Source organism: Oreochromis niloticus, linkage group LG20 (genome assembly GCF_001858045.2).
Source record: "Oreochromis niloticus isolate F11D_XX linkage group LG20, O_niloticus_UMD_NMBU, whole genome shotgun sequence".
Classification (NCBI taxonomy): domain Eukaryota; kingdom Metazoa; phylum Chordata; class Actinopteri; order Cichliformes; family Cichlidae; genus Oreochromis; species Oreochromis niloticus.
The window spans coordinates 20,431,752-20,459,635 of NC_031984.2; the positions used below are offsets into that span (position 1 = coordinate 20,431,752).

Here is a 27,884-nt window from a genome sequence, read left to right on the forward strand (position 1 = left end):
GTCTTTTAAGGGTCCGTGCTAAGAGATTTGCAGCAATTAAGTCCATGTGGATATGAAAGTACTGCATTAAAAAGAACTCTGAAAAATCTTTATATCCCATGATCCAATTTCTATGAAATGTGAAATAATCTATTAATCACTTCATAGTGTCAGGCTTTCCACAGAACTGCACTCAACTTTTCTCTAGCTTTTGAAAGAGAATTTCAGGGGTTTTCCATCTTCTTTGTTTTCTAGAAGGAACTACCCAAAGGTCACAAGTACTGTAGTTCGCCTCAGTGAAGTCCGTGGTCTAAATAAACTATTGCCAAGTAAAGGTTATAGTTTGTTGATGAAAGATGTTAGTGATGATCCCAACTTCTCATAACAAAAGTTATATATATATATATAACTTCAAGGAAGTTGGCCCATTTTTTATGAGCAGCTTCAAAAGTTGATGTTGTGTTTGCAGTTATCAGATCCGCCTCCTGTGTTCTGCAGTTCACATTTTCACCACTGTGTGGTGAGTATATTCCAGAGCTTCTAATCTAATGTGAGATGTTTAGGTGCTGTATGTTATGTACGCGTCAGCAGTCTGGACCCAGAGAACAGGAAAACACAATGCAAGCACCTTTTCAACACCCTCCCCTGTAAAACTGAACTGTGGGCTTAAACCCACAATAGGTGGCTTAGGGAGTCACGAAAAGGCCATAATACTACTCTCAATAGAGATGCCCCAACTGGACCAAAGTCATAAAGTGTCTTTTTCTTTTTTAAAGAAGATAAACACCATTTAAGACAAAGTTGTTTTATTTAAAAGTTGTCTGTTCCATCATATTAAACAGGCAACTTCAAAGGTGACCTGCTGTAGAAAATTAATATTTCTTCCAATTATATTTGTATATTTCCTTCACACCGAGCAAAAACAACCCTGGAACAAACATATAGTCACTCTGGGCTGCGGAAAAGTGAACTCAGATTCAACATCGAGGTTAATGCAAACAGATCATAGAAACTAGCAGAAACTGTTACTGCCAGCGTTTTGTTTAAATGGCTGAAAGGAGAAAATCAGTGAGCTCAGCATAATCCTTTCAAAGCACTGCAGCCGTCCCTTTGGCTGTCCTGGTCAGCATGATGCTCCAGTGCAGATGCTCAATGCCAGGCCTGCTCTCCCCTCTTCCTCTCCAACCGTGGATTTTCCACCGCTTTATCTGACCTGAGCCTCCAAACTATTCCAGCCCACACAATGTAAAACTCTGCCTAATCAGTTCTGTTGCCATCAGCCCAATTTGTACCAATCCAGAGAACAAATGGAGAAATTGAGAAATTGCTCGTGCTTTATAGATCACACCTCCGATTAGTCAATGTGAACTGCTGATGCTAGTTTAACTAGATGAAATAAAAAGAATATAGTTTAGAATCATTCAATTAATATTATCTTCAGTGCTTGGAGAAATATCTGGATTGCTGGAAAATCAAACAAGTTAGTGCAGTTAGTGCAGTGCATTAACAGGTTCTTCCCACCACATGCTCACTGCTCTTGTTTTTGAGGTTCAAGACCACTGCAGTTTCTCAGGGGGGGTTCAGAGTCAGCGATGGGTTACTGATTGGTGTTTTATTGCCAGCTTTTTTGGTTGAATGCTTCAGCCAGGCTGTTGGAGGTACATAGGTGCTCTCATTCTCCTGCAATGAACCCAGAGTTGTAGTTGAACCCCTAAAAAGCTGGAAAACCACATGGAAATATAAGAAGTCCAAACTGTAAATGCTTGCCAACCATAATTTTTGTTCTCTGGCCCGCTTTGATTACTTCATGGCTTTTTAGGTTTGTGTTTTTCTTTTACAATAAGCCGAGGGTAATCAAGGCAAGAAAAGGGTTAAATTGCTTTGTTTTGATTTGCGGTGTTGTGCAGTGACCCCTCCCCTGGACTGTGTGGCACTGCCTTGGACCTGGGGTGTTATAAAAAGGCCCCCGAGCTTCCCCTGCTCTGGTAAAGAGGCTGAATGTCTGCAGGACATGCTTACCGTTTGTCTATCCATGTTCTTCTACTGACAACCAGCGGGGTTGGCTTATAGATGCGCAGAGACTGGCGTACTGCTCCACTCAGGAGCTCTCTATGACAGAAAGCAAAACAGCAGATTATTTGCAGTTGCACGAGAGTTGCAAGTTAGTAAGGTGTAAATTTTGTCGCTATTAGATTGAGAGAGGTCTTTTTTCGATTTAAGAGCAAATTTTGCTCTTTGTTTTTTAGTGTCAAACTCAGTCAATCCTGTGGAGAAACAGCTTCTCCTTTTAGTTGATTAGTTGTTGACTTTTCATCCCTCCACTCAGGAGTTGCTTTTTGACCTTTCGCCACCATGTGGGAGTTCAGGTCCATGTCTTTCTGGCGGGCGGTGTTTGCTGAGTTCTATGGCACAATGTTCTTCGTGTTCTTCGGGCTGGGGGCGGCCCTCCGCTGGACCACCGGGCCCCATAATGTTCTTCATGTTGCCTTTTGCTTTGGTTTGGCGGCCGCCACCTTCATCCAGTCTATTGGCCACATCAGTGGAGGACACATCAACCCAGCCGTTACCTTTGCCTACCTGATTGGCTCTCAGATGTCCCTGTTCCGTGCTTTCTTCTACATCATTGCCCAGTGTCTCGGAGCGCTGGCTGGTGCTGCTGTGCTCTATGGGGTCACACCCAGCAACATGCGGGGAAACTTGGCACTGAACACGGTAAGATTGCCGTCACCTGCTGTTACCTATCATTTTCCCATACTTAGAAAGGAACTATAAATTAAAATAATTTACAACTAGGTGCACTCTTTCTTGAGACAAAAGATGAGCGTGGATGGATGTATTCAAAGCTAAATGTCTGTTTCAATTTCAAACAGTGTTTGTCTTGACTTCGAATGTATGCACTTCTCAGTTCATTCCATCCCTCTGTCTTTCCCTCTGCAGCTGCAGCCAGGCATCAGCTTGGGCATGGCCACCACAATTGAGATTTTCCTCACCCTCCAGCTTGTCGTCTGCATCTTTGCTGTGACAGATGAGAGACGCAACGGACGCCTGGGCTCTGCTGCTTTGGCCATTGGCTTCTCTGTGCTCATGGGGCATCTTCTTGGGGTAAAAACCATCCCGGGGTCTATAAATTTGAAAATACACTCCAGGTTCATACAAGGATATCCTATCAAGCTAAACAGGCATCTTTACAGTCCTAATCCCGACTTGTCTTTCTTTCTCTTACCTAGATGTACTACACTGGAGCAGGAATGAACCCTGCAAGGTCCTTTGCTCCAGCTGTTCTGGTCAGGAATTTTGTCAACCATTGGGTAAGATAATTGTATCTACAAAAATTTTGACACTGCAAGATTACTTCACACCATAGCATGAACATGACATCCTCAGACTAAACAACTCTGTCTGCTCTCTGTCATATCTGTAAACAACAGGTGTACTGGGTGGGTCCTATGATTGGTGGTGCCATGGGTGCCTTGCTGTATGACTTCATGCTGTTCCCTCGTTTCCGTGGCCTCTCCGAGAGGCTCGCCACACTGAAGGGCGCCCGACCCCCAGAGGCCGATGGCCAGCAGGAGACCAGGGGAGAGCCCATCGAGCTCAAGACACAGGCCCTATAAGCCCGGAGTTAGAAGATTGGCTTTACTGAACCCCCTCCTCCCGCCCACCTCATCCCTCACCTGTCATGCCTCCCTCTGCACCTGGTCCATCCTCAGCCTACACACTGTTTTTGCACACATACCTCCTCCCTGTCTCAACACATGCTACTATAGATCCCGAACATTTTGTTTTCCCTTTTTTGAATCTAGAACTGGACCTCCTGATTTACAGTAAAGGGGCACCCACAGCCCTGGTCATCCTTTCTGATTTTACCACTACCCATCCTACATTTTCTTCTTCCCCCCTTGGATCACAGGACAAAGATGGAGGGTTGGAAGAAGACTTGCCACTGACGGAAGCACCCTGTGCCCTGTGGTGTGGGGAGTCGGTCACTCCTGGCTGACCAGGTGGCTATTACTGCTCAGGACAGGGGCTGCTATTGCTGTCTTTCCTTTGCTTCCCTTTCTCTTTCTTTTCTGTTTTTTTCCCTCCTTCCTATTTTATAGTCTGCTAGGAGTGACGCTACAATAGAGCAGTGGACTTCTGAATGCTTTTTTTTTTCCATTTTGATCCAGTGTGATCTCGCCCTTTGTTTGTTTTGTTCCATGAACTGGGTAAATTACATGTAGGTATTGTACTTAACTAGTATTTATTTGGCTTATGTGCAAGTGCATGCGTGATGAGGAGTGAGAGAAAGACAGTGTGCTTGCATGTCTGTGTGCATGTGTATGCTTGTGTGTTTGTTTTAACTGATCATTCTTTTGTTTGTGTTTTGAGTTTTCATCTATTTTGCCAGCTTTTTTAGAGAAAGACGCTCCCTTTTTATTGCCCTCGATAAAACCACAAAAGTCCAATACACCAATTCAATCAATTCCATGTTTAGAGTGGTCCTATTGTTTTTTTAATAGCAGTTGAAGATCATTAATGCATTTGAATCCAGCCAGATTCAGACAGTTCCAGGTTTGTGTCTCATCTAGTGAAGCACACACACTCACATTTATATTTGTATTAAAATAAACAACAAAAACACCCAGTGAAATAATTTGGACTTTCATAAATTCAGTGAAGTTATAATTGCAAATCCCTAAATTGTATTATTGCACCCATATATGCTAACCATTGTTTGTTTTTTGTTTGTTTTTAATTATTTCATTTCAGTGGGAAATCCGCTGGTTTACATAACCTCCACCATATCCCAAAACAGCTTCCTGGGAATTTGTTTTGGGTGGTGACTTCCTGAGATAATTTTTTTCTCCCAGCTTTAAAGCAGCGCTTACCAGATATTCATGTACAAGTGTGTAAAACTGGTTTGCTTTTACCTTTGCGTGCCTGCCATGGTAAAACAAAGAGAGCAAACCTGACAGGAACAAGCGTTTTCTCTTTGGACTGTGCTGTTTGACATGACTGAAGGGTCGTTCTACATCAGCTTGAGGTTAGAAATGAAAGAGTGCATGAGGTGTGACGGCTTCTTGCTGGTGTTAGCAAACACCTGGTGACTTCTCTTTTCTTAACTGTGCTGAGTGGCTCTCAAAGAGTGAGATCACTTCACTGGACAAGGCCCTCAGATATTTTGGGGGAAGAGACTGAACTCTTTAGTGTGCTTGTACAGGGCGGTGGATGTACACCTTTATTTTCATACAGTCTACATATGAGAGAATGAACTTTGAAGTTGAATTGGCCTGATGTCCCCTCTCTCTTCCATCCCTCCTTCACTCACCCTACCTCCTCCCTTTGTTCACCAGGCAGCCACTCTGTTCCTCTGTCATGAGGGAACATCTTCAGCTGCTGGGATGGAGGGAAGGGGACAAGGTACCGAGATAAGTTAGCATTTTACAAATTTCACCAGAGCAGTCACTGAACCAGACATGTAAGCTGATTCTCTTTCTGCTTCCTCTACATAATCTTTGTGTGTGTGTGTGTGTGTGTGATTTCCCTGGCAGTGGTTGAGTAGAATTTACATTTTAATGGCCTGTTGAAATTAGATCTTGTTTTCTAATGGGGAAAAAAAGCTTTGTGATGTACAGTGTATAGTGTTCTTTTTTTCTTTTTTTAAATTTCATGACTGTTGAAACTGGACAGATAGGAAATATAATATGCTAGCTATGCAATGTCTCCCATTTGGCTAATGGATTATGGAAGTGACGCTTGTTATGTTATACAGCAATATGGTTTAATTCAATAGACAGCCTTTGTGGTAACAGGCATACCTTCCCAATCAAAATGCAATTGATTATTTTTATATGTAAAAAAAAAAACAAATTGAAAATTATTACGTTTCCAACTCCTGTTTTGTCTCCTTTCTTTTAGAGCAAGTGTAATAAATAAAAAAAAAACAGGATTTAGATATATACTTTCAGACAGGATAGACCAATAAGCAAATCTTATATTTATACAGCAATTGTCATATAGTTAATAACACACTTCTCACTCCCAAACTAATCATTTCCATAAACAAATCAGATGAGATTGTGTACCCCGAAAGCTGTAATTCATCTGTCCGCAGCTGCTTGTACTGAAAAATATTTTCCACTGTGCAGTGATAACTCATGGATCTTGACTTAAGGGAGAAATGACCAATTTCTTGTAAATAAATTCAAACAAATGTTTTTGACTATTTACAGAAAAAGTGAAATTTTATTTGTCTCCACAGTGAAAGACTATAAGGATTGTAGTAGTATCCCCAGGGTGATATAAACAAAAGTCACTCCACAACATATGAAAGGTTAAGTATACATCTAACATCTGTTCTCAACATCCAACACACACTGTTATGTGATAACATGCACAGCACTGGCAGTGACGATAAGTAGTGCTAAACTTGTTGTAAAAACATCTTTTATGGGAATGACTGGTTTTGGTTAACATTCAATGCATATAAAAACAGCCATAATAAAATAAAATAAAAAATATTAAAGCTCGGACAAAGTGAGAAAACACTATAATGTGTCAGAATTACAGTTAGGTCCATGGGTGTTTGGACAACAGCACAATTTTTGTAGTTTTGCCTCTGTACTCCACCCCAGGGGTTTCTAAATCTGACAATCAACATGTGATTTAAGTGCAGATTTTCAGCTTTAATTCAAAGACTTTAGCAAAAGTATTGCATTAAATGATCAGGAATTACAGATTTTTTTAGACTATTCCATGGCTATACTCTCTGCTCTCATCCAAAATGCTGCAAAACAGTTTAAAATACAGCACGATTTTCCTTTGTTAAGTACAGAAATGTTAGTTTATCTAGTTATTTTTAAGCCTCTAAAATGTTAGTACTTTCCCGAATTGTTAATACAATATTTTTGTTAAACCCATCCATTTAAAGCTATAAGTCTGCACTTCAATCACAACTTGAATATGTGATTTAAAAATCCACCATGGTGGTGTACAGAGGCAAAACTACAAAGATTCTATTATTGTCCAAACATCTATGGAGTTAACTGTCTGTTTTCCTGAACTGCTTACTTAATAACATTATTGTTGTGCTTGAAAATAAAGGGAAATAAGGGGAAATTGGTTTGAAAATATATTTTTACTTTGACTGTTTTTTGGTATTTTTTTAGTATGCTTTGGACCATCAAAATGAGAACTTAAAAAAATTTGCACAGTTGCACAAAGTTCGTTGAAAACAATAAAACTACAACGAGTAAGTATCAGCTGACATTAAACAACAAGAAATTGCTTTGATATAACAGAAAACACAAAATTGAATTTTTAATTGGCATACAGTAGATCTAATATAAACTTTGCCCATCACCCTTCACAACTTCTGACATTTTGTGCAGAGTCTGTCAGTGTTGTGACAGTCTCACAGTCACCACTGCCAGAAAAGGTGTTTATTCCTTAATGAGTATTTACCATGCACTATATGCAGGGACTGGATGAATAATATACTGCGAGAAAAGTGAAAACACAAAGGGTTACATACAATGTATGACTAAAATAGACCAACATGCAATATACTCCAAACACTAATAAAACAAAATCCCCTGGCATATTAAAGTCCACTGGCCAGCAATGTCATGTGGCATTGCCCTTTTTTTATACCCGCTGTCACACTTATGGCCACTGTTCGAAAAATGCTATAGTCTGTACAGTAATCCAATTCTTTTCCTAAATACAAGCAAAGAAACACACACACACAAAACAGAAGAGAAAAGAAAAGAAAAGCAAAAAGAAAGGACATTAACAGACCTACCACTAGGCAAGAAGCATACAAAGTTCTTGTTGACATGCACACCAAGGCACAGATGGCTGCAAGAAAAGCATTTTTGTTCTGGTTTGTTCTCAGTTTTACTTTGGATTTAAACTGATTTTCTCCTGTCATGTAACACTTTCTTAACATGTTGAGTCCCAGACAAATCCAGTTTGTCTCAAAATCTTCACTGGTCAAAGTCCAAACTTTAGATGTTGAGAGTCAAGGAAGAGAATCTGCTCAAATGGTGGCGCGTTTGTTACATGAGACAAGTCTGGCTTCAATCTCTAGCCGGCTTCTTCTTTGCACAGCCCACAGGAAGACTCTAGATTAATCGAAAAAGTTCAAATCTGGAAGCCTAGAAAAAGAGAGCGCAAGCATAAGATGTTACTGTCTAATAATCAGTCACCATTGCAATCATGTCATACAGAAATGAACCAAAAAACTTACATGGGTTCCATGCCAGGAGCTGTAGGCGCACCATCTATTATTTCATCAGGGAACTCTGGTGAGCCGAACGGTGAGTTGAACTGTTGCCTGAAAGAAGCAGCAATAGTGAAAATACTATCAGCAGGTCATTTAGATTCTTTAATATTCAGAAACACAGCACGAGACATAAGTTTCCCTGACTCAGGATATTTTAGCAGAGAGAATACATGTAAAGTATTCCCTGGATTATCGCGGGGGTGGTCCTGGAACATGATAGGTGAAAAGCCCCGAAGTAGAAATCATATGTTTATTTTATTATTTATTTTAAGCCATAAAAACCTTTCCCACACTTTTATAAACCCTATTATAACCCTTTTATTCATTTTTTAGGCTAGAAAATGGCAAACCACAAAAATAATAAAAATCTAAAAAAGAAATAAAAAATACGTATATAACGCAGTAAGCCACGATATAGATTTACAGATAACTCTGTGATGTAGTGAGTCCGTGAAAGGTGAACCGCGATGTGATGCAGGAATAGATGCACATGTATAAATGTTTTTTTCTGTGGCACCGTGTTCATTCAAGCAAATTTGTACACATTTCAATATTTTTTTTGTGTCCAGAATCTGAAAATCTGATAATTTCTGACAATTTATAGACAATTATGTTGAAACAGGGAGCAAGTGGTACGGAAGTGAAATATATAGAGTTATCACTGGTTAATATGAACAGATTGCTCTAAATGAGATTAAAAAATGTGTAGGCTTGATACTTACATAGAGAAGCTACTCTGTGAGGTTTCAGGCCCTTGTACTATAGGTGTTGGGGCCATAGAGTCCCTGCATACGTATGTAAAATGAAAGGTAAGAACACAATGTGACGCAAAAGGAAAGTCCAGATCAGTAGAAAAAGAAAAAACAGTGGCTCAATCAGTTATTTAAAAGAAAAACACTGAAAGATTTAAATTAAGTAAGTAGTTGGTGTGGATGTTGAGTATAAAAGAGAAATACATAAAAGCAACACTTACACACTGAAGCTAGAGTGAGGCGAGGGCATGGTATCCCTGGACATACAAAATAAAAGCACATAATATGAAGTGTAACCAAAGTCCAAGATAGCAAAACAAAAAAGGCAAACAGTCCAACAGCACAGCTATGGCAACATTATCTTTTCTAACTATTAACAACAAAAACAAAATGAGACATGAAATGAAACATGATCAGGCATAACTGAAGTATATTTTCTAGATTTGAAGCTTCAGTGCATTATGGGATTAAGCATAAATCAGGATGTTTAAATAGACCACCTAATGTGATATTTATGCCATACCTACCTTAAATTAACAGTATTGTTCATTACCGTTAATGTTAAAATATAATTATTGTTGTTATCCATGAACCTTCAAATGCAATGTTTTCTAAAAAAAAACATATCTATCTATCTATCTATCTATCTATCTATCTATCCATCTATCCATCTATCTATCTAAAACTTCAATAACTTTTAGCTTTAAACACTTTGTGTTTTCTTATTTTCATGACAGGTGACCTCATAAATTTCATTGTAAATATAATTGTGACTATAATCGGGTATTTGGGTAATTGGGTGTAATTGCTGCCTGTGCTAAATTACTCTTCCTCAAATAGCGAAGGTGAATGATGGGTTCAGCTGGTGGTATGGAAATACTGTATCAAAGACTGTACAAGTGACACTCACATGTTGAAGGAAGATGGCGTACTGGAAGTTGGGCGTTGAGCATCCCTGCACACATAAAAAGATACACACACATATACACATGACATGTTCCCTATATGTATTATTTTGTTATGAATAGATCCTTACATGCCGACTTTAAGTTGGAGAGACACAGGGATGTAACCCGCGTTGGTGGACAATGTAGGCTCTGCTTCAAACCACAAAAAAAGAGGTTAGTTTTTTTACTTTCACTTTCTTTTCCTAAACTGAGACCGTATGACTGTTTTTGTGCAGGACAACCATTACCTGTGTAAAATTTTCTGAAAACATCATGTTTAGGAAATTCAGGATACAGATACGTTATGTGGTCAATGTCACGGATGCGGTCCCCGAGGCCACGGATCTCAAGATCTCTCTTGGTGAAAGGCTGGATGTTTTGGATTTTTTGTCCCCCATCTGGGAAAAAAAAGTTTGATCTGTCACTTCATGTGTATAACCCCCAATTCCAAAAAGAGTTGAAATGTTGTGTAAAATGCAAATATTTTACACAAAAATACTGGCTGCCAACAGTGCTACCCCTCAGCCTCCTAGTAGATGCACCTTTGGTAAAAATTTGGAAACGCAGGTACACATAACAAGTTATGTTTAAGTTTAAGTTTCTTGAAGATGTTTTTATCTCTCATCCAAGAGGCTTGGTCGGTTCTACAACCAAAAGGTGGAGACTCCCAGGTATTTCAACCCTAGTTGGGGTTCTCTCTTAAGAAGGTCACTGACCCACTTTTAATCCCATCACAAGGTAAATGCGTGGGTCATTACTGACAGAGATTTTGGGTGAAACCCCTGTGAGATAATGCCTCACCCTATCATGTGACCTTTTCAGGTCACTTGAATGCAAGATGTTCTTCTTGTACTTGCACTTTGGGAGGAACACCCTTCAGTATGAAGGGGAATAAGGAAAACTAGTCCACCCACTCTTGCTTTGACATGCGAGGCAGACAGGCTCAACATAGAAGAGCAGGTGAAACCATTATGCTATTACGTGAACTATTGAGGTCACCTGAAAGACATGAGTGAAGCTTGACACTGCATAGCCACCCACTCTGTTTGATGGTGGCTCACAGAGAACATAGATGGCCCTCTTTCACGCCTCTTTCAAACCATCTGTCTTAAAGAGGGACCTTTATCCTTTAGGTCAGTGTTCATTTTGACAGCAGATTTTGCTTTAGTTTTATTCATAATCTTTTACTAAAATGCCATTTAGCTTTAGTCATAATTTAACCTCCTCGGACCTGGCGTCCACATATGTGGACATCACATTTTGGGTTGTCTAGACCACAAGGGCCTGATATCCACTTACGAGGACATTATACTGCCACTTTTCTATCTAAATTTAAAGAAATGTCCACATATGTGGATCTCATTTTTCTCAGAAATAAACATCACGTAATTCTTTGTTTTTATATTCATCAGGTCCCAATCAGCCCAAATAGCAAAGAGAAATTAAAAATGCATGCCATGAAAGAGTTCGGGTCTTAGGAAGTTAAGCATCTAAATTCTTTTGAGTCCAGTTCTCGTAGACTAAATATCATGGGATTATCCTAGACTAAATCTGATTTCTGAGAGTCACTCCACAAAAGCCTCTTATTTTCCCTGACGTTAAATGTGAAATGTGGTCATATGTCTTCTATTCTCTTATGACATTTTGATACATTTTGGTGAGAAACAGGGAGCACCTGTTCCTTGGCAGCAGCTCACACGTGTGCATCTAACCTCTCTCCACAAGGATATTACTGATTGGATCACTTCCAAATTTGTCCCGCCTTTATACACAACTTAATTAGTTCTGATTGGATCCCATGACTCGGGAACATTTCCATCATATTTTTATTAATCGACAAAAGTGTCATCATAGTTTTTGTCGTCGTGAATTTGTTTTTGTTTAGTCTTACTTTTGTTAGGAAAAAAAATAGGTTGTTGACGAAAACTAAGATGAAAATTATTAGTCAACGGGATTAACATTGCTTTAGGTGCTGAGATGACATAGAACTGAACATTAACTGGTGGTCTGTCAACACTTACTTTCAGTAGCAGACACATAAGCGATGGTGATGCCTCCAATTTCCGAGTCACTAAATCGAAGCAGGAATGTTCCATTGGGCCTGTCTTTGAGAATCAGGTGGAGATGCTGCTTCCCAATGAAACCAAATATCAGCCTGTTGGAGCAAAACACTGTAAGCTTTTTTTTATCACAGGCTATTAACGTTCATTGGTGAAACAGCAGCAGAATGTTCCTACCCTTCGCTCCAGTAGGACTTCAGGTGTTTCTTGGTCAGCTCCATTACTCCCTCAAACCACTGCCAGAAGGTAAACGGTCGACCTGGGAGAACCTCCTGTAATGTTGAAAGGCACCGTAAGATTTGTAGGTCAAACTGGCCTGTGCCAGCAAATAGAAGCACATGCGTACCTTATTAAACTGGGCCCAGGAAACCATCATATTGCTGAAATCCTCATTAAAGTCGGGCTTATCAAAGACTTTCTGTGCCAAGAAGTGTTGGTTGTACTGGTCCAAGTTGTGCTGTGTCCCAACCTCAGATGTAAATTTGCTGTTGAGAGTGGTGTACATCATCCTCCACGGCACGCGGTCCGGCACCACAAAGGGTATTCTGTCCTGATGGCAGTGACATAAAGGCTGATAAAGCGAAAACACTGATACACATATATATATTTTTAAATTTGTGAGGGGATGAGTGAAACAAAATTTAAAATGAAAAAAGAAAAAGAAAAATATACAAATGCAGTATTATGGTAAATGTTAAATGTAGACTTTTAGGGAACTGTGTTTATTCCCTCATGATAAATGTCTGCTATTTATTTATGTTCTATTTTTATGACACTTCCACTTTCCCACACACGGGCTCTAGGGACACTCAACTCTTGCCAAGTTCTGGAAATCAGGTCAAGTGTGTCACTGCACTCATATTTTTTCCACATGACTGCTGCCACACCTCTTATCTAAAGGATATGCTGTTAGCTGCTGCTTCTCCATTTGTGCATTTTATAAGCCACACCTCTCTCCACAGTTGCCTCTGTGTTTCTTCCACCGCAAGGGGAAGTTGATATAATGCCTCGCCAGTCCCTGCTGAATTCCAGTTCAGGGGTGAAGTCAAGAGTATGAAGCACATAGTGTATGTTGTGGCTTTAAAACACTCGTAACAGCACAAAAGACAAACTGCAATACTGAATGTAAAAAGGAAAAATCATCAACAGCAGAAAAGAAGCAAAACAAAAGAAGAACTTCACACTTACTCGCTCAGAAAATGCACAGTCCCATATGATGGTGGCCACAGCATTGTTATCTTGACTGCCGTGAACAATGACAACCACTGGCTGAGAGATCACCTGTAATCAGACATGTTACGTTACCATAACTACACCGTATGTGTGCTCAGCATGCATTCAACAAAACAGATCATAAGTTAGCGAAATAACTCAAGTCACCTGTGTAATGTGAACAGGTAAACAACAGTCAGAATGCCGGATAGGGTCAAACCTGTATCCTGTACGGAGTCTCACAGCCTGTGATGTTGATCTCTGAGGAGAACAGGAGGGCAAATTTCTCCTCTGTCACAGACTCTGATCCTTTTCTGTCTGCTCTCTTGATTTTCTTGATGGACTGTTAAATCAAAAATAAAAGTTCGCATTTCCCAACGAGGCTGAACATCAATTAAATGTGGGCTGAAAATGCAGACCCGCACGTACCATGTTTCTGAAGTTGGAGCAAGTGCTCTTGGTGGCTGCGTTGTGTTCTAGGACGGCCGAATTGTTGATGAGCTCACCAACATTATCACTGCAGGTAACACAATTTCATTGTCAGTTATTTCCTTATACAACTACTGGATAGTCAGTACCTCAATAATAACCACTCAAAGTTTTAACCTCTGTAGTTAATTTGATTTAATTATGTGCTAATCTACAAGATGCTAAACAACAAACAAGATCGTGACATACATCCTGCACAGCCTAAGATCAAATGTACACAGCAGAAATGCTAGCTGATAATATGAGGCGTTCAGTGTTAAATAATAAATCTAGCCAAAACGAAACCAAACAGCTGACTCTGTTGTTAATGTTATTGTAGATAAATGCTACAATTGTATAGTTAGGCTTACTCACACATTTGCCTTTCTATTAAATAATAAATGGTTGCAGCTGATTTGTGTTATCTATGTATCCACATTATTGTGTTAAAATAATGTGGGAAATAATTATTTTAAGGAATGTGGTGATTTTAATTTAACTGTGAACACTTAAACTTTAATAACAATTAATAACCTTAATATTCCAACATGTTCCACAGCAAATAACAGGAGTTTAAGAAGAGCTTTGAAAGTTAGGTGTGAATGTTTCCTGCCAATTATGCTATAAAGAATAAGTAAACATGCCCACAGCTTCCACACTTCCGATATTGGGAAGATTGCAACATTAAGTACATGTCAGATCTTGTCCCATGCTCTGTTTGCTCTGCACAATTTTCTTTGTGGCCTATTTGCTCCGTGTGGCACAGGCACACCTTTGGGGAAGCAGACACACAGACCTGATGCTTCTTATGCATCCATGACAGAGAGCAGAGAGCAGAGGAGAGAGCCAGCGATGGAGCTTGGTCACAGTTTTTATTTCTTCCCTCACAATTTGTCACAGTGAGGATATTCTGTCAAAGTGTGAGGAATTTCAGATTCCAACCCAGAAACACACGACTCACCCATGTACATTTGCCAGGTTCCTGGCCTGCATTTCATTAATGATCTGCGCCTTCACCAACACAGGCTTCCCAGGAGCTACCTTCTCTCCCAGCAGATATCGCACAGTTGTGGAGAACTTTGACTGTGTCTTTATCACCTGTGGGGGCTGCTTGTCCACTATAAGAGAGCTGAAAGGGTTACAGAGTTAGAAAACTGTCTTCTTCTTTTAAAAAAAGGTAATAAAGTGAGTCCTTTACACTGCTGTTTGTAAGAAAGGAAACAATGGGACTGTACTACCTTTCAATCAAAACCTGCACAAGTTTTGACAGGCCTTCCTGGAGCTCCGAGGTCAGTTCCCCGGTCAGCATCAACTCTTGTCTCAGGTTTCCATTCATCCCAAGAAGCTGCTCAGCCCTAACAGAGAAAGTATAGAAAGAAAGCAAAAACACAAACACCCAAGCTAGTAAAAAATGCAAAATATTTGTTTAATAACTGACCATTTTATACATTTATAATTCATACAGTCATTCTCCATCAGAGATTTTTTGTCTGTGTTAAATAAGCTGAAATTCTGATGGAGTCATTGGAGTGTCCAGTAAGTGGTAGTTAAAATCAGTAAGTATTCAAGAAAGTGATTACAGTTGATCCCGAGGAGGGATATAAAAAAGGACTTGAATCTAATGGTAGATTGGAGATCACCAAATTCACCACACTCATCAATAACTGAGAAAAACTGCACTCCATCCAAAAGTTCTAATAATTCATATTTGAGCAAAATGAAGATGGAAACAACAGATCAAACCAACTGCCAGGCCAACTTTGCTACAGCTGGATACTGATCAATAAAGTTTTCAAATAAATCCAAAAATCACTGAAAATATGCAGACTTCAAAAATCCATCTCTTAAATGAGAGTGCGGTATGTTACTGGATTGCGTGCATAAAGGTGTCCTCGTTTTAGTGTTAAACTTGGAACATAAAAACAAGTGTGTCAAAGCCACTGAACTGTGGGTTTTAACCAGGACGGCATAAACCAATACCACAAAGGCTGTGAGTACAAATAGTGGAGTGGTTTGCAGCTCACCAGGTCTGCAGGGGGCTGAGGTTGTCATCAAAAGGAAATCCTATGGCTGCTTTGCGCTGCTCCCACCTCCACTCGTTCAGCCTGTTAAGAAATCGGGTCTGGCAGATGCCCAGCAGCTCCATAGACTCCTTCAGCAGCTGTGAACGTTTCTACAAAAACCAGAATCCAAACACATTGCAATTTGATTATTAACTGAAAACAAGTAATCAGGTAATAACTGTTTATCTATCAACTAGCAGTATATTTAAATGAGATGAGGAACATCAAAAATTCAAACAGGTTTAATTAAACGGGATGAAGATCTCGTCTTGTTCTTTGCTGTTAATAATCTGAAAATTTCTAAAGATTAACTTCTAGTTTAACTTCTCTCTAGGATGCCAGTAATGTTGATGATGGTAACATAAGCCGCTGGCTCACCGTGGCCATTGCTTGTATATTGTACTCCAGCTGTTGGATGTGAGTCTGAAGTTTCTTGATTTCTGCATTTGCAGAATCCAGTCCATTCTGCTGGAACGACCCTGTTAAAACAAGAAGCAACATGACATGTCGAGTCTTTCCTGCATTGTTGGGAAATGCTGCTTTGCTTTAAGTTAAAAAATAAAATGGGCTTTCTGTGCTGCACGTAGAAAACGTATTTTTTTCCCTCAGAAACAAGCTTTCTGACAAAAAAAAAAAAAGATTGCACAACCTAAAGGTGAGTCTCTTTTGACAGACTGACTTTTGTGTAAGAGCAGCGGGACACACAGACCTAACAAAAAAAAGGGAACATTCATCCATCCATTCATCCTCTTCCACTTATGCAATTCAGGGTCACAGAGGGTTGGAGCCTATCCTAGCTATTACAGGGCACACCTAAAAAGTGGGGCACACCTAATGTCTAATGTCTAAATTATGCCTAAGTGAAAAAGCCACGTTGTAACCCTACTCCACAGCATTCCAACCAATCTGACCTGCATCTGCCAAGAAATGTGACGACACGTCGAGTCGACAGAGTGAGGGGTTTTTGGATTCCACTGGAAGTTAGGGTTCCCACAGAAAGACTAAATTTGCAAATTGACTTAATCATGTATGTCTTTGGACTGTGGGAGGAGTTCCCAGAGAGAATACGCAAAGAGCACGGCCAGCCACTGGATTTTAACCTATGACCTTCTTGCTGCAATGAATGAATAAATGATCAGTATTGATCAGTTTGGATGTACGCGTTTGAAAAAAACGTTTGCATAATGCTTTCTTTAAAAAGTGTAATTTCAATACGGCACATGAATACAATCAAAGGGTTTAACCGCATATATCTGTTCATTCATTCTGAAAAACTCTTGTGTTTTTTCTCTTTTGAATGTTTATTATCATTCATTATTTATCCAGTTACTCGATTAATAGAATGAATAATTGATAGATTACTCTATTACCAAAGTAACTATTACTAAAATAGCATGCAGCCTGTTTCATTTGCTCTAACTTTTTCTTACTTTTTTCTTTGTCCTTTACTTCGTACTTTAGACTGTTCGTCTGTTTTAATAGCTTTCTTATCAAAAATATAAAACAGACCATTTCCTTAGGGATTAGTATTTTGATTCTGATTAATCAATAGCTGCAGCCCTACAAACAAAACAACCATGCGGTTCCAACAGCTTCACCACTTGAACAATTAAATGCGTAATAAAAAATTATATCTAATCATACTTCTTTGAGAACATCATGCAAGTACTGTTTATGATGAGGGTCAAATGACCAACATTAAACAAAAAGCACCACGTAGAAGTCCTTTGGTAGTGGGCAGCACCTCCTCTATTGATCATTCAGTTTTATTGGGTCTTCAAAAAGTGAGTGTGTGCTTCACATTTTATCTTACTACATTAAGTCTTGTGTATAATTAGACAAAGCTTGACCTCAAAAACAGTTTGACACATCAAATTAGATAAAGATAAAAAATAAATATCATTAGCAACGATGTATCTAAAAAAACAAAAGAACGCCAACATCCATTTAAATTATTCTGCTTTGAAAAATGATAACATCTGCAACTTCCTACTGAGCAGACCAGCTAGAGCTCCATTCACAGCACCTGGATGTTTTTCATTTATGTCACTGCCAGAGAATGATCTTCTAAATAAAGTTTTTATAAAAACTCTCTCTTTTTCAAGCATTTAAAAACAAATCCTCCAAAAAAATTAACAAGTGGAATTAAAATAGGTGAACAGACTCAGAAGCAAAGGAAGCAGAAAATAAAGAAATTATGATTTAACCTTGAAAAACAGGAACTCTGTTGATGTAAGCTGCATTTTTGCCGTTGAAGTCTTTTGGCAATTATTACTGTGGTCTGACTGCTTACGATATTTAAGGCATGTAATCATTCATGTATTGCTAAAGGAAAACATGCGTTTACCCTGTGTGTGTGCACTCTCAAAGTTTTGCCTCTCCCAGTTAAGCTCCTCTTGTATCTGGTGCATCTTTTTTCGGATCTCCTGGACTTCGAGCACCTTCAGGACCAGTTGGTCCACGTCCTGCTTGCTTATATCGTTCGTCTGGTACGCTGGGTACTGTGCAGTGGTGGTCTATAAACAGGAAAAATGTTAAACGGACTTGCAAAGCACCACACAAAGCACTTGTACATTTAATCCCTCTTCAACAATACTTCTCATCAATTCTGCCTCGTGGCTTGTGACTGCCAGCTATTACCAGTGTATTTTTATAAAGGTAGACGTAAACTTGAAACAATGATGTCTTGTGGGGATTTCTAAGAAGAGCTAAGCTGTTTTATGTTGCAAGATGACATCTTTGGAAATGCAAGTTAGATTTGATCAAAAACATACATGTATCAGGTCAGCATGAGTTATGACTCCTGACTAATGATTATATGAACAAAATAACATTGTTGTTTTTTAAATAACTGCACAAATTTTATTGCCATTCATTGCATAAAACCAGCGCCTCTTCCGGTAGATAATTCCACTACCTAACAGATATGAAGTTCATTAAGGAAGATCTGTAATCACTCATCTATCTGCTTTCGTGGGTGTTAGTCTGTTTTCCTGTTCTTAAAACCGCTCGCTCTCACTACCACTTTCCCACACTGTCAATCTCAATAATCGAAGCAGTTACTCTAGTTCAATCAGAGCCAATCAGCATCCACTTTACGTGGCTTAAATCTGTGCTCTTCCTACACGCTTCCTCCCCCCATCTCCACCTCACCGACTTGCCACACCTGCTATAACACTGTTCCTATTGACAGACTCAAAGATGCTTTGATATCAAGGATTTGAACTGCTGCTACAACTGGGGATTTACGTTTCAGCAGGAAATCTATGCAGTTGGCACGTTGTAATCAAAAACCCCTATGAAACCCTAAAATGTAACCAACCTGGAAATATAACAACACGTCTCAATAATAAGGAATAATAATCACAGTATCAACATAAGGACTAACACGAGAGACTGCCAAAATAGGCAGAATTGAGGTGAGGGATGTACTGGGACGTGGAAAAACTTGTGGGATAAATACGTTTGCCTTTGAAAAAAAAAAACTAGTTAGACTTAACATAAAAGGGACTTACTCCGGTTATCAGAGCCCTCTCCTGCCTGAGGATGTCTCTGACCATCAATGCAAACTTCAGTGGCTGCTGGTGAAACATTTCCTGTAAAATAAGCAAATAATACCACTAATTATAAGTATGCAATAATGAACGCAAATGATATCAAGGACAATGCATTCCTAACATGTATGTTGTAGCAGGTTTAAGGAAGTTTCTAACGTTGTCATAAAGTCTACCAAGGTTTTTGCATTCTTCAGAAGTTTGAAGGGATCCAAGCAACAAAAGCTGCAGAAGGCTGAAAAATCTAAACAGGAATTTCTGCAAAGGTGAAATTTTATGGGTGATGGTAAAGCCCAAAAACTAAAATAAAATGTCACTTTCTTTTTAAACAAATTGATCATTTCTTTGGCTTTATTGGTAGTCTCACTTAATCAAACCTGCTCCCCTACCATGTTCCTGCTCATCTGCACCAGCTTCATCTTCTCGACAACATTGGCATTCTGCTGAGCAACGGATTGCAGCATGCTGATGCCCTGGTCCAACAGAATTTGAGCTTGACTCTCTTGCTCTACCTTTTCCTGTGAAAAGTCCTCCCTGTGAGAGCACACACACACACACACACACACACACACACAATCCCTTATGAATAAACACATGCAATATTTATTAAGAATAAACATGCATATTGTGTATATATAAACTATACAAGCATGTACATGTACAGTATGTGTGTGCATCATACCATCGTTGGTTCTCTATCCATTCAGATATGTAATGCCTGACTTCAATCGGGAAGGAGTTTGGTGGATAGAGGCTGCTGACTGTCTCATAAGGCAGATGCTGCAACATCTGGGTCATGTGTATCCACTGGGTCATGATCACGCAGAGCTAGGAAGTAAAAGGAAATGACATGTTTCTAACTTTTCCCATGACTTTTTTTTTTTAAACACAGTGGAACTAAACAGCGCATCTTTCTGATTCAACATTCAGGTGCTCCTTCATTCACCAGGTGACACTACAGTCAGTAGTGTTTGATTTGATTTTTTACTCTAGATGCCCCTCCTGACATAACCCCCAAGGGAGCTGTGTCTCCTCTGGGATCAGACTAGAGAGCTTTTCCTTGTTAGGCTAATGTGCTAACCACTACTTTATGGATCCAGAGGGAGAAAGAGAATACAGATCAAAATTATCTGAATGTTTGTCAAAGAGACAAGAGCTGGGTCAGCGGCGTCACTCTTTATGGAGAAAAGGTTAGGTTTTTTTTATTTATCACCCAATATGATTTTCATCTCAATACATACATACACATGCAGCATGTAACATTGTTCGTGTTTTTATAAACAAGCCAGCCATTGCTGCGATACCGCTTTAGCCCTGACAACCATCTGTTCGGCCGACTCTGCAACATGTGCTGAAAGCAGGCCTGAGCACATTTAAACAATGAGGAAAAAAAACTCTGAGCTGCTCTGTTGACACCATATTTTATTTCCTACCTATCACTAGGCGCCCTTTCCTGCATACCAGACAGCACATAAGCCAAACAACAGTAACCGTGAATCTCGGTGATAGGCCAGTATTGGTTGGTCATACTAAGGATCCACTGAATAGCACAACAAAGCAACTCATTTTTTTTATTTTTTGTTTTTTTAATTTATAATTTTATCAATTAGTAATATCTGCAACAGACATCAGAGCTCAACTGCGTCAGTAGCAAACATGCACATATGCTGTTCATAAACAGTTTACAGTATCCACAGCTGTGGAGATATAAATGTTATAAAATGATCCTGCTGGGATCAACCAACTACATGCTATGAGCTTAGGATAAACAATCTAACTGCACGCTTGTTTTTCTAAGGCTAACATGAAAGTCAGACAATTGAGCATAAGTTAAACTTTCCAACAGACATGTTGATGAGCCGTTTGATTTTCACTGTGATACAAAGCCTTGCATATCTTTTGACATTAATACTGTGATTATGTAAGTTGAAGGATTTCCTGATTTGTTACTAATGTAAGCTGGTGGAAACACGAGGCACATGTTGTAGGGTCTCTCCAACAGAAATGATATGCCTTTTAAGGCAGTGTGACTACAAGCAAGAAAAGTCTTATTCCCAAGTCATGATTTCTGTTTTGTAACATTGAGCAACTTTTTTAAAACTGGTGTGTCTTAACTGACGAAACAAAGCATTGCGTAACAGCTTCTCCACTGAGCAAGCCACAATTCCTAAAGTCCAGCAACTATCACTCCACAGCTGCTTAGATTAGTGAGTGTGCACGTGTGTATTGGATTGCGTTTGCAGCGTTACATATTTACATGTATGTTTTTGCATTTTGAATAGCAAACTTTTGACAAAGTGCACTGCTTCAAGAACCTCTTTATTATAAAAAGAAATGTCAATTTTTATCATGTTATAGTCTCACATTTATCTTTTACTTAAAATTGTAAAAAATGCATCATCTCAGTGTTGTGGCACTTTTTTACCATGCTATCAAAAGCTTTGTCAAATATAAACAGCTTTTCAGATCTTTATCATTAAAAATTCCAGCATGTTAAAAACAGTAACTGGCACAACCACAAAGGCAAATGTAGATGTCTGTCTGTGTGTAGACAAAACACAGTAATAAAACCCGGTTTAAACATGGTTGTGGTCTAAAAGCTCATCCGTGCAACTAACAGTAATTAACCTGTTACCTGTTACAGTAACTAAATTCTTCCGAGTCCCGGTATTCTTGTGGACGTTACGTTAATATACAACACCCACGTAAACATCGACGAAGGCCAGACAAACCCCATAAAACCCACTCCTTCCCTGTAAGGACAACACACGCCACTAAGGATGAGTCATGAATAGCCAAAGGAACACAACAAGAGATTCAAAACTGTTGATCTGATACAGATCCCAGTAAGATCCAGCAGTAAAAGTCTATTCCACAGAAGTGCCACCCCTCAGGTCACAGAATCCCAACATACTTAGGTGCTACGCAACAATGCAGCCAGTTTTAATGCTCAGAAGAAACTTATCATTTTAAGAGTTTTAGTACAGAGCAGCTCACTCTAACCCGACATGATCATTTAGTGACCAGTCTTTATATGCTTATGAAAACTACAACTACAGATATTATGTTTGATTTCTTCACTTCACTCATGGTGAGAAAATGTATGGTAAATGTAATGTTGGATCCTGTTAATGCTGACACTGAGAAACCATCTATGAAGAGACATTTATAACAGTAAAGGACTTTATAACTTTGATATAGTCCTACATGAATATGACTGAATATTACTTGACAGATTTTACTCTAAAATAGAAACAGCATAACAGAAATAACTTCAATGTACATGTGATTGGCAATTTCATGTTCCTAGTCCCTCTGGTTGGGCTGTAACATTAGATTTGGGCAACACAGTACACAAAACAGCTCAGAGCGAAATGTATGGAAAAAACCTACAGGCTGGAATGCGGGTCTTTCTGATCTTGTTTCTTGTGTTTTGACTGAACTGGTTCTAGAGCTATAATTATGTAGTTGTATGCAGGAGTATGAAAAAACACATTGGAATTAGTTGAGTCTTTTCCCCTATATACAGTGGCTTGACTCAGGGGGCTGAATAATTACGCACACCCCACTTTTCAGTTATTTATTTGTAAAAAATGTTTGGAATCATGTATGATTTTCGTTCCACTTCTCACGTGTACACCACTTTGTATTGGTCTTTCACGTGGAATTCCAATAAAATTGATTCATGTTTGTGGCTGTAATGTGACAAAATGTGGAAAAGTTCAAGGGGGCCGGATACTTTTGCAAGCCACTGTATACTGGGTTAGGGCTTTTGTAAAGTGGCTCTTTGCGGTAGCCAAAAAGCTGGTTTGTTCGACAGTTTTACCCTCACAACTACGTTTACACTGTCAAGCAGCAGCTTATAACAAAGCTTTTATTCTCTCAGTTATCTAGAATCTTACCGTGCTATACTTGCTATACTGGTTGGGTTGACTTTGTTTGAGTTTAAGTGGCAATCCATCACTACCCTAGCCTTTTCCTCTTTAAGCTGTTTAACAAACATAACTGAATTATTGCCAAGTCAGAGGATTGCAAAATACAACACTGGTGTTTAATAAATAACTGTTGCAATCAATCAAAGGATAGCATCATAGCATATTTGTCAGATTACCAATTCAGGCTTTTAGTGGTCTACGCAAGTCTTTCTGCCCCTTATGTCACTAGTTTGTAGTCGTGGAAACTCATGCCTGCCTGCCGATCCCTCGCTTTCTGTGCCTACGTTTTCTGTCATTTATTTAACATTTTTCCATTAAAGCACACTAATCAGTTTATTTTTTTCAAGACTGTGCATGTTTGTATTGTGTGATTACATAATATGATTATACTAACATTATCCCAACATCAGGAGGCTGCTGCACATACATCTCTCTGGTGTGCAGAACAGCTTCCCAGCATTTATCCCCTGACAGTAATTCAGAATGATCAACTTTCTTCTGTCACTTTTTGGCCTCACAAGTTGAAGTAGATGACAAAACTGCAACAAGTCTGGTTGAAATCGTTTGCAAGGCCAAATATTTACTTCCTATTTCTATGATAATGTCTAATATAGGCTAGATGTGAGTGGACGTGTCAAATCATGGGAGTTTCCCCAGCTGGGAGGCGGGGGGGTTCTACAGTGTAGAACAAAGTTAAAGAAAGAGATCACTTTAATTGTCTTCTAACATGTAAACTTGCTCATATTATGCGATTCTACACAGATTAGTTTATGGGAGTTTGCTTTTTCAAGCAAATCTTTATCACGTGGCTACAATATGATTGTTTTTTCTGGTTGCATTTTTATAAAGTTACCCAAAATGTGCACCATAGAGAAATCCCCCTTAAACGGAAGCACTGCATGATCAGCAAATGAAAACAGTAGTTTTTATCTGACTGGCACTGTTGCTGTGAAATGAAATAATTAAAACGAGAATCCATCAGGACAATTGAGAAAATGTGCAACAGTTGTATTATGTTTTGTACTTTATCACTTTGTATTATTTTTCCATATTCATTATTATTATCAGTTAATGCATTATTCAAAAACCTTGGCCAGTGAAGGCTTTTGCAGTGTTCCAGAGACTGCGCTGTCTGCAGACTGCCCTGGTGAATTCAGTCAAAATATGAAGGAGGACAGACACACTGCTACTGAAGAAGCTCGTTCATATCTTCTTATGTTGATGGCCAAATGTGTCACTGGGTCAAGGTACGCTGTCATAAACAAGCAGTACCATAAAAAAGCCCCTTTTATTTTCACAGCTCAATGCTTTAAACTGTGTAATAAAAACAAATATTCAGCTTTTCACCAGGGACACAATATATCTATTTTTTCTGAATACTGGGTGAAATAGGGAAAAACCCATATCTACCTGAAGACCTTCTGTTCATCTCATTGTATATGATAAAATCTGTTACGGGGTAGTCAAACCATAACTGGTCATTTTCCACTGGCATTCTCAGAAACCAATGTGGGGAAATTTGCTTTTCTTATGCGACTGTTTTGAACTGGTTACTTATGAAAACAAGAAAATCGAATTATATGACTAGAGAAAATCCTATAATTTGGCTCATGGGGAGAAGAATGACTCCTTTAAGCCTTTTCAGTTAGCTTCACTTTTCTAAATATACACCCTTCCTAACACAATCTCCTACCACTCACAGTAAATAAAGATTACTTCTAATTATTTCATCATTTCAATTCTAAATCATCCAGCCAATTATTCAGTAAAATGGTAGAAAAAAACAAAACATCCCATAGAAGGTTAAAAATCTTTGGAAAATTTGTTTTGGTGATGAATTCAATTTAAGTCTGAAACAGCAGGGCGACTCATCAGTGATCCAAAGTACCTCCATATTTCCAAAAACGCGTTGCTGCTTTTTGTCTCAAACAATAGCAAACATAATATAATATAATACTGCAGAAAACACACTCAACCTTTACTTTTGGTGACTCATACATATCAAAAAATTTAGACTAATAGTAAGAGTAACTGATTAATAAAATCATTAGATTACTTGATGAGTTCAAATGAATATTCTTGAAAAGCAAAAGTGAAATTGCTGCTGAGTGATGTTTTTTATTATAGTTTTCAGAAGATTTCTACAGTTATAACTATAACCATTCAGAAACAAATCCTATAAAACATCAAGATCGAGTCTAAATCTTGCTTTGGCCAATGCTGAGAGCATTGCCAGAACTCAAGCTGCTCTGCAAGTCAAACTAGATGACGGCAAATTACTTTCAAATTACCAAAAGGATTTGTTTCTACATCATGTTCTGTAAAAAGAAAAGTTCCAGTGTACATACCAGTCTGGCAGACCAATATTAGCTGGCCAATACATCAGTCAGGCTCTACTAAGGAGCACGCTGCAGTGCCTAAACTACTTTTAAATGCTGAATGCAGCATTTCTTATTTCTCAGCCTGACAACTAACTTTTAAAACTTCATAATGAACTCAACCACAACAGCACAACTAGAGCATTTGCTTCCCCTACTGACCAAGCAAACCATGTCTTTTGAAGCTAAACGCCGAATCATCCTTTTTCTGATAAGTAAGGCTAAAGTTCTCTGTGCTTTAAGTGAGATCAACAAAATGACTCCCCCAGCAACTGAAAAAATTGTGCACAAAGCTGAAGTACAACACGTAGAGTGAGCAAGGCCCTCGGTTTTGACACAAAGAAGAAGAGATTTCTCCTCCAAGGCCAACACAGATTATGTTGTGTACAGCGTAGACAGACGCAAACATAAAAGCCAAAAAAATGCAGAAGAATGTAGAGAACAACCACTTTTCCATGTGCAAAAGCATCTCCCTCTTTGCAGCTTATGCTTTGACTCTTTTGTGTGAGTGCAATAAAATAAAGGTTGTAGAGTCACACACAACAGTCACACAAATCAAACTATTTGATTTGAAAGAGAAACCAAGAGACTTCCGCTTGTTTCTTTCATGTGCTGTGGGAAGTAGTGGGTAGGACTCTCATGTTTCTAGGACTACTATCTGATGGCTAGTTTATAGTGCGAATCATTTTCATGATTGTGCCCATCTGCCTGCCAGGAGCGGTGTCTTATCTCTGAACATTTGCAGGACATAACCTTGTCTTCACACAGCACGCATCAGTTACAAGCTGTGTGCTGTTTTCACAGCGGTGCCAGGCTGAAAACCGGATCCCTGCCAGAGTAACTATCTTTAGTTATTCTAAAGTTATTCTAAAGACTTAAAAGTGCACACTTGCACACAAAGGAAATGTTGTTTTACTACAACTATATTATTTGTGAGATGTCATAAGATTACTGGATTAGATGATATGAACTTTTTGCCTATAATTATTTCTGGTTCCATCCAGTATAAGTGTTGATGCCACATAAACGGCACACATTTTGGAGTAATGAGGGCACAGGATGAAACAGTTGGACAGCAAGGCATGAAGGGAGGGACTAAGGTGAATAGGCAACATTCATGCTGCCTTGATAATTACATAACTCCCTTCCACGTTTCGTAAAAGACAAGTAAGTACCAAATACGTATTTAGAAGATAAAAAATATCTTTAAAAAAAATCATAATCACTATTTTGGTGTTAAAAAAAATAAAACGTGACAAAACCGCGATGTAAGGCTGTGTTTAAGGCCGACGGACGTCCATCCTGCCTGTTGTTTCAAAAGCAAAACATGACAAACACACACATCATCCATTACGCGCGATTCTAGGAACTGACACGGCTTCGTACTGAGCGGAGATAACACCAGCAGAATGAAACAAGGCACATTGACGCTTACCTTGGGCTAAGTAGAGAACTCAAAACATTGAAAGAAAAACAATTGCTGCAGCTCGTCGCCTCTTCCCCCTCTGCTGGGCTTACAAGTCCACCGAACAGTCCTACAGAACGTGCCCTTCCTCCATCACTCAGTGTCTCGATGTAATGCTGAAGCTGAATTCGGAAAGCTGGGCAATACGCGTCGATAAAACGGAAGAAAACGGAACTTTCGGTGCCAGCCCTTCGCGCTGGGCGCAGGCAACTTTTAACAACGTAGAAACTAGGTTAGACTCACTTCCCTGTTACGCACGAACAGAGGAGCGCGCTTTATTTCCTGCCTTCAAGTTCGCACATGACCCTGGGTTCTGTGTGTTTGCAGTTGGGCCAGCTACCAGGGCTGCTGTATGATTCAGTATGAAGTGTTCCCGAACAGGAAAACTGCTCTTTTTTTCCTTTCTTTTTTTAGTCTGGGACATGTGTTTGTCTAGTCATTACTTTGGAATTTAGGCTACGTGAATTTTGCGCTATCTGTGTCTGTGGAAGACCGCGAGAGGGGGTATACTGCTGCCTCGGTATTTATCATTGCGCTGAAACAGAAACTGTAAGTGAGTGTAGTGGGCATGGTGAACTTCCAGAGAAGGAGCCGTAGGCGGAGTAATGTTGAGTCATTTTGCAACATAATGTAGTCTGACTTCCAGTAAGGAGACACATGATACCATATCTGCAAATGGCAGTGCCTTCAAGAGGGATAACTTCCCAACGGTAAAGCAGAGGGAAACTTATCAGACTCGCACTATTCGTCAACTTGAAGGATTTAACTTTCTTTGAGCTCCGTGTTTGTGGTAAAGTCACCG

The 27,884-nt window shown here is 39.2% G+C and overlaps 2 protein-coding genes across 3 annotated transcripts; one reads left to right on the forward strand and one right to left on the reverse strand.

Moving 5' to 3' along the window:
• Nucleotides 1-483: 483 nt before the first annotated feature.
• Nucleotides 484-6,628, forward strand: mipa (major intrinsic protein of lens fiber a). Its single transcript, XM_003448152.5, has 5 exons — nt 484-499; nt 2,306-2,691; nt 2,917-3,081; nt 3,207-3,287; nt 3,408-6,628. Exons 2-5 carry the CDS (start codon nt 2,332-2,334, stop codon nt 3,591-3,593), a joined length of 792 nt encoding a protein of 263 aa, XP_003448200.1. The 5' UTR covers nt 484-499; nt 2,306-2,331; the 3' UTR covers nt 3,594-6,628.
• Nucleotides 6,392-27,578, reverse strand: stat6 (signal transducer and activator of transcription 6, interleukin-4 induced). 2 transcript variants are annotated; one of them, XM_003448151.5, is made up of 22 exons: nt 27,053-27,578; nt 19,987-20,132; nt 19,694-19,838; nt 19,266-19,346; nt 18,098-18,266; nt 16,129-16,229; nt 15,712-15,860; nt 14,926-15,042; nt 14,649-14,816; nt 13,649-13,736; nt 13,440-13,562; nt 13,196-13,288; nt 12,354-12,557; nt 12,185-12,279; nt 11,969-12,102; nt 10,196-10,345; nt 10,037-10,100; nt 9,911-9,955; nt 9,222-9,257; nt 8,971-9,033; nt 8,213-8,299; nt 6,392-8,120 (listed from the first exon to the last, which is right to left on the reverse strand). In XM_003448151.5, exons 2-22 carry the CDS (start codon nt 20,118-20,120, stop codon nt 8,093-8,095), a joined length of 2,274 nt encoding a protein of 757 aa, XP_003448199.1. In that variant the 5' UTR covers nt 20,121-20,132; nt 27,053-27,578; the 3' UTR covers nt 6,392-8,092. The 2 variants fall into 2 exon arrangements, with proteins under 2 accessions (XP_003448199.1, XP_005478170.1); XM_005478113.4 differs by having other exon boundaries at nt 10,037-10,097; nt 27,053-27,577.
• Nucleotides 27,579-27,884: the final 306 nt, after the last annotated feature.

Bases quoted from the DNA above. Each gene is read 5' to 3' on its own strand.
- mipa (XM_003448152.5), top strand. From the start codon at position 2,332: ATGTGGGAGTTCAGGTCCATGTCTTTCTGGCGGGCGGTGTTTGCTGAG. The intron at 2,692-2,916 runs GTAAGATTGCCG...TTCCCTCTGCAG, and splicing joins GAAACTTGGCACTGAACACG to CTGCAGCCAGGCATCAGCTT. The intron at 3,082-3,206 runs GTAAAAACCATC...TCTCTTACCTAG, and splicing joins TCATGGGGCATCTTCTTGGG to ATGTACTACACTGGAGCAGG.
- stat6 (XM_003448151.5), bottom strand. From the start codon at position 20,120: ATGACCCAGTGGATACACATGACCCAGATGTTGCAGCATCTGCCTTAT. The intron at 12,280-12,353 runs GTACGCATGTGC...TCAACATTACAG, and splicing joins CCTGGGCCCAGTTTAATAAG to GAGGTTCTCCCAGGTCGACC. The intron at 9,258-9,910 runs GTGAGTGTCACT...TTGTATGTCCAG, and splicing joins ACGCCATCTTCCTTCAACAT to GGATACCATGCCCTCGCCTC.